Source organism: Toxorhynchites rutilus, chromosome 1 (genome assembly GCF_029784135.1).
Source record: "Toxorhynchites rutilus septentrionalis strain SRP chromosome 1, ASM2978413v1, whole genome shotgun sequence".
NCBI classification, from domain to species: domain Eukaryota; kingdom Metazoa; phylum Arthropoda; class Insecta; order Diptera; family Culicidae; genus Toxorhynchites; species Toxorhynchites rutilus.
The window spans coordinates 168,895,972-168,909,898 of NC_073744.1; the positions used below are offsets into that span (position 1 = coordinate 168,895,972).

The window sequence follows — 13,927 nt, forward strand, 5'->3', positions numbered from 1 at the left end:
CTGATGCATTTCCTGAAGCACCGAGACCGAGAGTGAGGACAGGAAAAAAAAACCATAAACGCAAGCATTCCCGTCATAAACCGCAGAAAACAATACCCTTGGGACAAATGGGACCAGAAAAAATCCATCCCAATATTACTGCAGTTACAACGTGCGAGGAACTCAGAGAGAGCAGCGCGACGCTGCACGTGACTACGAAAAATTCCACTCATCCTGTTCCACAGAGCACGCGACAGGCGCCGAAAACAGCCGGATTGCTGCGATTGAAAGACACGTTCCATGCGTTCGTCGTGAGAACTAGAAACGTAACGCCCCGTAACGCCGGGCATGCGCCTTCCGAGCTTCCATTCATTGATTTGTTTTCGTTTGTACGCATTCCGCTTTGTGTTCATCTCGTGCTTTCTGTTTCTATTTTTGTAATCATCCTGCTTCATTGAAGGGTTTTTTTTTGTTTGTTTGCACTTGACGTAGATATGATGGTTGTTTTCAATATGAACGCGATACATTGAACTTCGAGATGTACAGGCTGGATTATCGGTGCGGAATGACAGTTATGACGGATATGTTATTCAACTGAATACTTGGGATTGAAGATATGTTGAGTAAACCGTCGACTACCAAATTGTGGAATGCGTAAGCCAAACCACTTGAAACCGTGTTTCAAGGTCCGATGCATTAACACTTCACCAGTTGAAAACCCAAAAACAAATATCTGGGAAACGTGAAATCAGCGAAAACGGCAAATGTTGTACAGTTTTGTCTCAAATTCCGAACACTTAAGCTTTATTGACCATGAAACATTGTCTCATTACTCAAAATTGTACTGTTTCGCGAAGTTAATTTGATTTTAGGAAACAATAGAGCCTTTCTTTCACTTGACTGCAAGAAAAAAGATTTGCAATTACATATTCATGGTAAAAAACTAAACATATGTTTATCACATTTGTCTCGAATTCCGAACAGAAAAAATGTAAACCCCATTTTTAATTTCATAACTTCTAAACTACTAGACCGATTCCGATGATCTCTTGATCTATATATGCAAAAATGAATTTCTGTCTGTCTGTCTGTCTGATTCTTCTGGACTCGGAAACTACTGAACCGATCAACATGAAAATTGGTATGTAGAAGTTTTTGGGGCCGAGGAAGGTTTTCGTGATAGTTTGAGACCCCTCCCCCCTCTCTAAGGAGGAGCTGCCATACAGATTAAACACAAATTTCTACATTTGTTTGCCGGGTCAACTAGTAAATAAATAAATAAAGGCAATGAGGTAGTAATTATTGATTGTATTCGTTTTTTATAGTTTACATGATTTCGAAACCAAGGGCGCTTTATTTTTTTATATTTCCTTGAAAGCTGAGGGTTTTCCACATATTCATATCCAAAAAACAGGGATGTAATTTTTATCGTTCTTGATTTTCCAAAGTTAAAATGTTTTGGTTGAGGAAACTTATTGTACAGAAAATACATGGGAGATCCTTTTTTCTGCGATTTGCATAATGAAGAAGACCGGCACTATTTTCCTCAAATTGGCTTGAAGTAGAGGTAAAACTCGTAAGAAGATTCTTTTTCTCCCGTTTGAAAGATGAGAAAATTGTATACTTTATATTTATATATTTATATTTTATATGAAACTTTTAAATTGGTGGATTAGTTTTGGGAGCAAAAAACTTGAGTGGTTTTAAAACTGGTTTTATTAATTTTATCCCCAAAAAATCCATAATAAACTTGATTGTGTCCATCAATTAATTTGAAACTCTCTAAACGTTCTATGATTTGTTCTTCGACATCTAACTCCTATATTGTCTAATGACTTATCAATCCAAACTCTGTTTGTTTACATCTCTATTCAGAGTTACACTCTAATTCAAGATACCACAACCTTCCCTGACAGAAACAATATTAAGAAAAGAATGTAATCTAATCAATGAATACAATGCCCTGACTCTAAAAAGAATATTTGCGATTCCAGTTTTCTTTTTATATAAGTTACCTATTATTAATCGCATCTAACACTCCACGTCTAGAAGAAAGGGATTCCGCAGTATTTTTTGTTGTATCAAAGTTTATTCTGTTAGTCGAGGCTCCGAAGACACTAGAACTCGAAAATAGAAGAAATATGGTGTCTGGAGCGTAATTTTCGAAGATAAAAATTAAGAGATATATATTTCATCTCTTTTTATATCATTTGTCTTACATTTGATGTACTTTTCTAAGCTAATTATGTTTTGGTTATTTGTTTCATCGGTGATAGATTCTATGACAGTAAATTCAAAGCTTCCTTCATCTTTATTCTTACATGACAAATGTTTTTACAATGTGTGTCGGCCTTATCCCGTTTTTGTAGGGATACCATCTAGTCGGAGCTAAAAATCAGAACAACTATCGCGGCTACGACTGTGACCAAAACATTATCATTCTGTTGAGATATAAATGAATAAATAAAAAAACACGTCGTATGTGATTTTGCACATCATGTTTCCAAAATGCATAAATCTATTTATTTCACATTCTCGGACGATCCTTGCGGTGAAAATACTCCGGAGGATATGACTTCTGTTCAGTACGAGCACAGGAGATTTTAGGGCGGCTTCCGTGTCATCAAACAACGACAATAGAGCAATAATGTAATAGCGCAATAGTGTCGGAGGCAATCCATGGATTTGAAGCTTTTATGATGTATAAAACGCAAGAGCTTCTTCTGCAGCTCAAATCTTCTAAGCAATACGATGCATACATAAGAGAAGGCCGGAAGATACAACATTCAGTCACACCCCGACCGGCAAGGAGTGTTGACGTTGAGAGTTTATTTGGGAATGTTGTTGCTATGTCCATTTCCACGCCGCTCAAACTCTCAATACTCACCATGCTGGTCGGGGTTTGACTGAATGTTGTATCTTCCACCCTTCTCTTATATATGCATCGCGCTCCGATGTAGCACAAGGAGAGCATAAACGTGAATATATATTCTTCTGGGTCTGGGCTGTGTATGTTGCAAAATATGCGAAAAGATTTAATGCGTGCTTATTTGCAATGTGTCTCTTGTTTCGCTCTCTAATATTACTCTTATATTGCTGTGGCATTAGTGGCTTTAACTTTAGTGATCAGTATCTCGAATAATATCGGTCATACAATTTCAAGTTTAGGCTCGTTGTAAAGGTGGCATTCCACACTAAAAAAATCTTTTGTTGTTTATTGTTTGATCCATTCAGTTGTGAGTTACAGGGTGTTAACAATGGAGGTCAACAAAGAGAAAGTTCGGTACATTTCACACTTTTTCATTTACAAAGGCGAAAATGCAAGCCAGCCCGCTGAAATTATGCATGGTGTTCATGGTGCCGTTACTGCAACAGTAAAATACGTGCACATTAATTTATTTTAAATTTTTTCAAATTCTTTTTTCAATTTTTTATCCGCTTTTTTTTAAATTTTTTGTTTTAATGCAATACACTAAATTATAATCTCTACTGTCAACAAATGGACCGTTTGAAGCTAGCAATTGACCAGAAACATCCAGAATTGGAAAACAGAAGAGGCGTTTTGTTCCATCAGGACAACGCAAGGCCACACAATTCCGAGAGCTTGTTCGGCATGTTTTAATGTATCCACCATAAAGTCCGGACCTGGCACCAAGCGATTACAACCTTCTTCTCGCATTGCAAAATTTCTCGAGCGGTAAGAAATCGGGATCAAGAGAAGATTGTGTGAATCTATTGTTAGAGTTTTTCGCAAATAAGGACCAAGACTTCTATGATAGAGACATTACGAAGCTGCGTTTAGAATGGCAACAAATTTTGCAACAAAACGGTGCATATTTGGCCCAAATCGGACAATCCGAAGCATATTAAAAATAGTTTTGAATTTCAACCAAAAATAATGGAAAACTTTTTCCCCAACCTAATATTATTAGGCGACCAATTTAAAACCCTAGTCAGATCTTCATTAACTTTTTTTGACGTAGAACTACGTCTTTCATTAAGGGTGCCAAATCAGAAAACAGGTCACGGTTTTTATGGAATAAAGTTAATGTTAATAACTATTTTTGCCGCGAAAGGATTTTGGCGATTTACATACTAAACGAATCGGAAATTCCGTAAGATTTGTTTAATATGCTATACATTAGAATTCCCTGGTTTGTAAATGGTTAAAAATCATGAAAACTTTTAGCGTTTTCATTTTCCCATGCATTTGCTTGTACATTTGTGTGCTTTCCCGAACAGAGCAGTCAGTAACGAGCAACTTATCGACGACCAACGGAGGGGAAGTCGTAGGATTTCAAGTCTCCGTGAACACAGAAAAAGTAGAAGAATGAAAGGGAATTTTTGCTTAGAGTATAAACAGTGGATCTCGCTGAGGCAAACTTTCATTCGGCATCGAACTGTTGAGCAATCCAGTTCACTTTGCTTTCGCTGCGCTTCGATCTAAGATTGGACCCCACCAGTGGTAATCCAACTTGGATATCGTCGTGTGGTTTTTTCTGTTCGTTTTTGGCGTTATTTGTATCGTGTGTTTTTCTTTCCGCGTCATAAATTGGACACTTCGCGTAGTCTGTGATGAGCAAGAAGAAGAGGAAGGCAGGCTCGAGCCCTGCAAAAAAACGAACGCATTGCCAGGGGCAATAACATTTCGAGGTAAGCGTCATCTAATGATGCACGCGATGTTGGTGCAGTGAAAAGCGCTCGCACTGAACGAGCCTTCGCGAGTGTGACACCGCATCGAACAACAGCGAAGTAGGCGATTTCGGCGCGTCGGTCGAACATGTAAACGCCGTTACCCAGGCAGCAACCAAATCAAGCTCTCCCCGCTGGTGGTGAAGGCGGTCGCTCTTGACAAACTCATCAGCGAATTCGCTTCGAAGGGTGTTACAGCAGGGTACAAGCTGTGTGGCATAATTCAGTCTTTTTCCAAGCAGTTAACATTGTTTGTTTTCCGTCATCATAAGGGCTTCGTTGGTGCCTTTGAGGATGCATCAATGCATTAAACTGACGTTATGGCGAAGCAGATGTTAAGATTGTGCGCCAAAGCGTTATAGAATGATATCCGAAGATATAAACAAGCGACTTATATAAAATAACAGCGTAGTTCTACGTCAACAATGCGGTCGTATCTTGGACACAACCTCCTGTAATTTTTTAGATATTTCAGTAATTTAGTCACTCATACAATCAAAATAAAATTGTACGTTGTTCCCAGATGAATATTACAATTATTTATTATTTCAGGTAACTCATTAATGCACAGAGAAAATAAAATTAGACCCAGAACTAAGCCCTGAGGAACTCCTAATAACACGGAAAAAATTGGATAAAATCCCATCGCAAAATGTAGCCTGCGAGCGTCCCTCCAAATAAGACTTGATCAAATTTGAGAACCCGAAATTCGATCTAAGCTTCTGACATAAAATTTCATACGACACTGAATCAAACGAGTTCGAAAAATCTAACAGAATCAGAATGACAGGAGGACCCCTGTCGAGTACAAGTCATATATCATCAATAATCTTAGGCGTAGTTGTTTTGCTACTATGCTTCATGCGAAAACCAGATTGAAACGGGTGTAACAAGTTTTTTTCTATTCAGATGTTCGCAAATATTTATTTTAGCAATTTTTTTTTTAATTCTTTTATTTTTACAGGCTCAGTTACGTAAGTTTAAAGGAGCCGAATTCTTAAATATGTTTTTAAAACTAAAACTAAAATATATGTACAAATAATTTTCTTAAATCTATGGTTAGTAATGTGGGAAACCGATTACTCGCGGTGGACTCGAGTTTAGAAGGGTGACATAATTTTTCAGGAAAAGGAATATTATTTTAGCAATGTGCTCAAATACTTTTTTATACATTGATTTCGATGAGTATTTTTTGACTGCACATCGATTTTTCACGATCATTTGTGAAAATATTAACTCTCATTTTTTCTCCCATTTCTGCAGCTTGGTGTCTATACACAAAAAAGTGTCGCAATAATAATAATGTAAAATGCTACAACATTCTTACACTTCATTATAACTTTTAATATGAGTCTCTGTGTAGAACGCATTACAATTTGAACACATACTTTCTGAATAGTATTAAAACATTGTTTGATGTTGTAAGCCGCTTCCGCGACACATATTCGTTCTCATTCGTTCATAAATTCCAACGTTTTTCAGATTATAATTGTCCGATCTTGAGCTAGACTAACCGCGGTTTCTAGCTTTCAGAATTTCGGATCGAGCCCGGCTGAGGTATGAATTAGTAGATTTTCGGTCTTGAGCTAAATTCGATACGAAAATATTCAATGATATTGGGTTTAACTCGATTCGAATGATTGAAACATATATTGGTCTTGGGCCGAACCCAACTTAATATGGTGAATAAGTAGGATTTTACGTATCAATCCGGACTCCGTTTGTTTACATCTCTCATCAGGAGCTACACTCTAATTCAAGATACCATAAATATATAATCGAGTCTGTATATAATCGAGTTCGATCTGCTACTTCAGGAATCCGGTTTTGTTATCGTTGTTTTAGTTGAAATCCTGATCAAGAAAATCAATTTTACTCTCGTTAGTTTGCGCCTGCGAACTACGGTTTGCAAGGAAAAAGCTCACAAACATTTGTTTACAAATGGTGTTAGGTCTTTTTATATTGTTGATCCAGAATTGGACTGTTCTATAATCGAATTTGTGAAGTATTGCTGTATTTGCCTGATAATAGAGTGATCAAACTACTCCTCTTCGGAATTCGAAACATGCATCGTAACTTGATTCAAATTCCGAACACTATTTAATTATTAATTTTACGGTAGAATATACCAGAGAATGCCTGGATTTTCATTATTCAGTTATTTATAACATTAAAGTTAAGTAAATTTACATTTAAAAATGAGGTGTTCGAAATTTGAGGCAAAACGGTAATTGAGCATCATTATCATACAGCAGAAGCAGTTCAGTTCGCAAGTCAAGAGCATCATCACCACCGTTGTTGGACGAAAAACAGATGGATGCCGAAAAACTTGGGGCCCCAAAAACAAAAACCGAGTCTGGAAAGTTTTCCGCGCAATAACCATTCTCAACATTAAGCATCCCATCGCATCAGCAAGCATTGCTCAATTCCTCTAGTTAAGACCAGATCAGAATACGGAACAACGCTCAATCGCTCAGTCCCCTCTATTCCTCAAACTCAACACAACATTTCCCGCGTCGTCGTCGTCAGGTCCGGTCAGCTGGAAGTCCAACATCATTGCTCAGTTTGCGTGAAAATTTGTATTAATTAAGACGTCTTTCAATTGGGTGGAAAAAGTTTTGCATCTCGTTATCGGTCGTCGCGAGTTCGCGAGCAGAAGAACCAGAAAAAAAAGAAGTGTATAAAAAGTTTGCGCGATGACGGAAAACAGCAGCACCGTGGTTCCACCGCCCCGATACCATCATCCGGTGGCGTCTTCCCAGCAGAACCATCAGACCCATTTACCGCCGAGGCCAGCAATCAGCAATAAACCGCCACTTTCGATAATCAAATTCCTAGAGTTGGTACGCGATCAGATTAATTGATTCAAAATTTTCGTCCTGGTTCCGCCGACAGTAATGGGATTGAATTTCCCTTCCGTGCCGATGGTGCCGATGGGCGAAACGGAAATGGAACCGTCACAATCTCTTCCGAGCCATCGGAGGTCGTTTGATCAGCCACCGGAAAAGAAAGAGAGGGGGGGGGTATGGGAAGAAAGTGTTCAGCATGTGGAGAAGTGAAACACTATATCCGTCGTTTGATCTTGCAGTTTGCAATCCGTTTTTCTCCGTTTTTTCAACATTGTTGTAGAATCGAAACGGCTGAGCAGATTCTCTACTGCTTTTATTGGACTAATGTAATCAAAATTTAATAAATGATATGTTTTGGAAATATTCGTACGAGAATTACTAGTGAAGCCTGTTAAAGAGTTCTCTCTTGTGCCGGTTCTGTATTTGTTCATATTTGTAGTTGTTTTGTGTTACATTAAAAAAAATTTCATCGCTAGCCACAATTTTTTCACATTTTTCTGACAATTTACGGATTCCGTGCGAAAGAAGCGTTCGTCTTTCGAAACCTAGAATGAATCCAGCCAGTTTTTAATATCCTGTTCTGGAGTAAAGTGTATTCCACTCAAAATTCATATGGAACATAATTTCCTTGCTTTTGGATGTATCCTGCGGCTCTGAGTCGTTTATAAACAGCTTGTCAAGTTACTCGTAATTATTCTGAAAGCTCTGCATTGCAATATTGATCGAGTAATGTCTCTAATTTTTCGTTTCTTTCTTTTCACTTTCAAATCGTCCAAATCCCTACAAAACTTGTCCTTTGATGCAGAGTCACTATAAACTTCCACAACCATTCAATGCGCTTCAGCTGCACTTTTTGTCCAAAGAATACAGCACATCAAGCCTTCCCGCAAATGGTGCTTATTTGCAGCGAAACACGATCATTTCAACACAGTACAAATTAAATATGTTCTGCAAAGCACAACGACTTGTAAAAAATATACACTTAATAACAATATACGATTGAACAAAAATCAGCTGTCACCGTTGACTATTTATAGCTCCTTGGGCCATCTTGTGTTTAGGGAACGAATTAAGTTACACACCTAGTGTTTTAGAAGTAAATAACTTTTAGTGCTATCCTAGATGGTTTTTATAAGTTTACTCCCACAAATGCGCGATAAACTTGATTGTTTCTATCAGCCAAATTAGAACTCTCCAGTTGCTCTAGAATACTTTGACACTACACTGTTATTTCTCTCACCTTCGCTGAAAAAAAATATTTTTAACACTTCCTAATAGACCTTCTTTTAGGTGCACCGAAAACTACGATTTTTACTCCAATGTGTTCTTAGTGGTTTACATATATTTTTGTTTCGAGACTGTTAGTGAAAATGGTTATTTGATTGATTTTCGCAAATTATTTGATTTTTTTTTTTGGCAAATTATTTTTAATTTTTTCATTAGGGTGACCATTTCCATTGTAAGGTGATAAAAAAAAAATTTCTCTTATTTCCAAAAAATTACTTTTTTCAAAAACTCATACCTCTTGAACTACTGAGCCGATTCAAACTGACATATTAACATATTAGTTGACATATACAAATTAAAGCCTTTTAGTTGGTCTTTTTATATTTTACTAGCTGACCCGGTAAACTTCGTCCCGCCCAAAATTTATTTTTCGTTATCACATCAACGTTTTATTACAAAGCGCACGTTCATGGGTCCAATCGAAGAACTGTTCATTGATTGATCGTCTAACTTACCCTTTAAAATTATATAAAATATATATAGAATTCCGTAATTCTTCCAAAACTCGATATTAGAATATCAAATTATTTTCAGACACATTGAATTTTTCGAATTTTCCCATTTCCTTCAGAGTTTTCCGAAAATCTTCAATTGTCATGTTTGGTTGGAATATGTTTGGTTGAAATATGTGCACTATTTTTATGGGACGCCCTCTCCTTTCCAGAGGAGGAAGGGGTGTCATACCATCATAGAAACATTTCTCGTACCCAAAAACCCTCACATTCAAAATTTGGCTCCATTTGCTTGATTAGTTCTCGAGTTATGCAGAAGTTTGTGTTTCATTTGTATAGCAGCCCCCCTTTAGAGAGGGGGAGGAGTGTCGAACTACTATAGAAACGTTTCGTGCCCCCCGAAACCTCCACATGCCAAATATGGCTCAATTTGCTTGATTATTTCTCGAGTTATGCAGAAATTTGTGGGAGGAGGGGTCTCGAACTATTATAAGAACCATTCCCGACCCCAAAAAACCCTACATACCAATTTTCATGTCGACCGGTTCAGTAGTTTCCGAGTCCATAAGAATCAGACAGACAGACAGACAGAAATCCATTTGTATATATATAGATGTTTAATACTACAGTTTCAGAAAAAAAAAGATTTTTCAGACCTCCGCACAGTGGGACCGTTCTGAAAAAAGACGTCAAAAATCTTACATAATACCCATCTATCAGTCCTTCAGAGATATAACTGTTTTTCAGGGGAGACTATCTCAAGACTAGTTTTTTAACTAAAATTATACCTAAATAACATTATATCAACTCAACATTTTCCACAAAGTTTTAAATAACATGGGAATACGAAAAATGTTCTAGGTATGCTATGTTTTATCTTAATATATTGGTAACCATCAAAATTCAACTTACAGAGAATGTTTTTGGAGGTTTCTATAAGATTGCCCATGACATCTGACCCTCTGATAAGCAGCTTTCGAATACGAAAATCGAAAAAGGTCCAATTGCTATCACAAACTACAATAAAACTACTGCGAAATAACTCAAATTTGAGCTTTGATAGTGAGATAGAATCAGAAATTGATTTAAAAATGAGTATAATGCGAATAAACATCAATAGTAGATAAAGTATGAAGAAAACAGAGTAAAATGTTGAGTAAATTGCGCTGTAAAAATTGGTATAAAAAGTGATGTCCCCGATAGTTCCCGAGATCGAAAAGTAGTATGCAAAGTAGGATGCAATGACGTGCACATTTTTGAATAATTTAATGAAGAAAAGTGACATATCTTTGCTTGCTAACCACTGTACATCGCAATGGCGTCATTTAACACTAATAGTGTCTTCAGAAATTATATGTATTCCCATGTTATCTAAAACTTTGTGGAACGTGTTGAGTTAATATAATGTAATTTAGGTATAACTTTAGTTAAAAAACTAGTTTTGAGATGGTCTCCACTAAAACACAGTTATATCTCTGGAGGACTAATAGATAGATATTATGTATCTTCAGCAAAGTTTCATGAAATTTATAGCTCTACAATGTTGCTTAAGCCATAACTCTGATTTTTGGATATATATTGTGAACAAAATCTCAGCTTTAAAAAAAAAAAATAAAAAATAGAGTACCCTTGGTCCCGTGACCATGAAAACTATACAAAAACAAATCTCAAAAAGATCTTCTTCTTCTTCTTCTTCTTCTTCTCTTCTTTTCTTCTTCTTCTTTTGTTACCATACCATACCATAGCGGTATGAACTCACTGGGTTAGAATCTGTTGATTTTTTTTTTGAGGTACGACTACCTCTTTGATTTTAATACAGAGGGATCGCTCTACGAAAAATGTTAAGAAAAATTAAGAGATTTCAAATGCATATTACGCAAATCGAACATTATTTCACCATAAAAACTACTACTCTCGGTGGTGTAGAATAAGACTTATAAGGATAACACAATGCAGTATTTTCAACATTTCATTTGTTGTTACAAAAGAGTTAAAACAACAGATTTCTGAACAATGAAAAGAATTACATTAAATTGTTCCGAACATTCATACTCCAACGTCAAATTTACGTCCTTGGCCCTAGGCTCATACCCTTCTACTTTTGTGTTTCAGATAACCAGAAGGACTGGAATCGTGTACGCCAGGGTACTACTTTTTTCCGAACACCTTCACTTCACCAGTTCGTAACCATTTCAATTTTAAATATTCCCGTTTAATTCTTGTTGTGTTGTTAAAAGATGAAGAAAAAAATAATAAAATGATGAATGGTAAAAATATTCTTTGTTTTTTTTTGTTCCCAGCTTGAAAAAACGTTCATAATTCTGACCTCTACACTAGAAAAAGCTTAAGTTTAAAAATGTACTGCTGTACTGTGTTTGTATAAAAATCAAACCAAACTTTATCTGTCAAAAAGTGTCAAATATTTGACGTCTGGACAAACAGTGTACGGCCACCTTAAGTGCCAAAGTGCTAAGTCTTTCGAGCCAAATTAAAAAAATACACTTATGATAATCGCAACAATTGCAGCCGTGTATAAGTGATAACTGATGCACGGTTTCCTCGAAGATGTTTTCCAAGGCGTCAATCATCTGCGCGTTATCGAAATAGACCAGAGACCCTGTATAGCCCCAAAAAATATTCCAACACCCACGGGTCAATTAAATAAAATTAGTCGTTCGTCGCATCTTTTTCAATAAATCAAATGTGGCACGCTCGATGTGGCATGTTGCATCTTCTGGTGAGGACAACAGCTCCTCTATCAGCCATTACATGCCAAACCGATATAGTGGTTCTCAGATTTCCGTCAAAAGTGGCAGTTTTGCAAAACATTAGACCCATTTCCATTTTAGGGTTGTCCGAAAAATTATCTTTTTTCCTTTTTTTCCAAAAATTACTTTTTTTTAAAATTCATAACTTTGGAACTACTAAACCGATCCAGATGATCGACATATCTAATTAAAGCCAATTTTTGAAAAAATACTACACCTGCAGAAAATTCGAATTCTGTTCTCGTTATTATTGATTGTATTCGTTTTTTATTGTTTTCATAGTTCTGAAAAGCTAAGGACATAACATATGTCGAAACCAGAGAGGCGTTTTTTTCGTTTTTGAGTTATGATTTTTCATAGTTAACCGATGTTCCAGAAATTCATTTTTCCCTTTTTTTCCAAAAATGACTTTTTTCAAAAATTTATTACTTTTGAACAACTGGACCGATTCACATAGTTTCCGATAATTTTAACATCGTTTCCAGTGCCTGGCCACAACTTGTACGGTCCTACATTACTACAGCTTCGATGACGGCGATCTCGTCACCGGTTTCGTATCGACAGGAACGTTCTGCGGATATATTGTCATCCTGTTCACCGTTATGATTGGTAATTATACAAAAGCTCCGTATCCGAATCATCATTGATTAACAGTAGCTCGCAATCCGCAGGTTATTTGATGAAAGCTCACGTCCACCGGCGACTCAACCTGTTCTACAGCCTGCTCGGCTGCGGCCTCTTCCTGACCTCGGGTATATTCATCATCGGTGCCTGGGAGCACGCCTTTCGTACGCGAACTCGAGATCTGGCCATCACCAAAGGATCGATTGCAATAATCAACGGAGTTATCTTCCTGATGGACACTATTTTCACCTTTCGCGATAGAAAGTGAGCAGACCCACTTTAACTCGTAGCCTAAATCTGTCGGCTCTTTCCGCCAATCACTCGCCCAATCACCGTCTAATTTAGTTGAAACTGGCTGAAACAAGTTCGTTGACCGCTTGGACCGATATCGATTCGCTCCGAACTCTCTGGCTCGCGCAAAACTGCATACAGCGGCCAACGTCAACGTCACTTTCCCATCCGAAACATTACCCTGCTAGAAGCGAACAGACGCGTTCAAATAATTGGGATATCTACTGCCCACCCAACCGGGTTAACCCCTCAACTCAAGTGTCGACAACAACTCGGCAACTCAAAAGCGCTACGCTGAAATGTGCCAAACATTTAGTTCCGTCAGTTCTCCCATTTCACGTTAATAAATTTGATTATGCACAAATTATTTGTTTCATTGTTGCCTCTTCGCCGCGTGCGGCCTCGTTGCACTCCGAATCAAAAAACGGAACGCGAACGAAACGTGGGAATACGGTTGAAAACACCTGTTTTAATTTTGAGTGCATTGTGTACACGATTGCACAAAACTGCTGTTTGCATATTTTACGGTCGCGCATATGTTATTGATTGAAACCGAACTGACTGAAATGCAATTCTTCATTTGGCGTTTATCCGACTATCAAACGACAGGTAATCAGCACTGATAACGAGCGGTGACAGTTTACGGTTTGTTAATCAACAATTGGCGCCGTTACGTTTTGGGCGGGGAGGGGCGTTTTTGTTACTCGGAGCTGAATTTATTGTCTGGATGATTTTAATCCAATAACAAACGTTTTTGAACACGGCAATCTATCTGTGTTCTTTAATAGTGGATATGTATTTTAATCTACATTTGATGCATTTTCCATATTGTAGATATTGTAGAGAGGAGCGTCGATCAGGACCGCAGCTTCGCCGGCTCAATACTGCTAAGACTGCTAAGGCTGCACTTAGAAAACACTCAAAATACCGTCTCCCAAATTTAATGCAAAAATATGTACAACTTAACCGTCAATACCAAAGAACA

The 13,927-nt window shown here is 37.3% G+C and overlaps 1 protein-coding gene across 1 annotated transcript; it reads left to right on the forward strand.

Annotated features, from left to right (window-relative positions):
- Positions 1 to 7,367: 7,367 nt before the first annotated feature.
- Positions 7,368 to 12,919, forward strand: LOC129761585 (uncharacterized). The gene is made up of 3 exons (XM_055759322.1): positions 7,368 to 7,514; positions 12,513 to 12,636; positions 12,699 to 12,919. The coding sequence occupies exons 1-3, from the start codon at positions 7,368 to 7,370 to the stop codon at positions 12,917 to 12,919; spliced, it is 492 nt and encodes a 163-aa protein (XP_055615297.1).
- Positions 12,920 to 13,927: the final 1,008 nt, after the last annotated feature.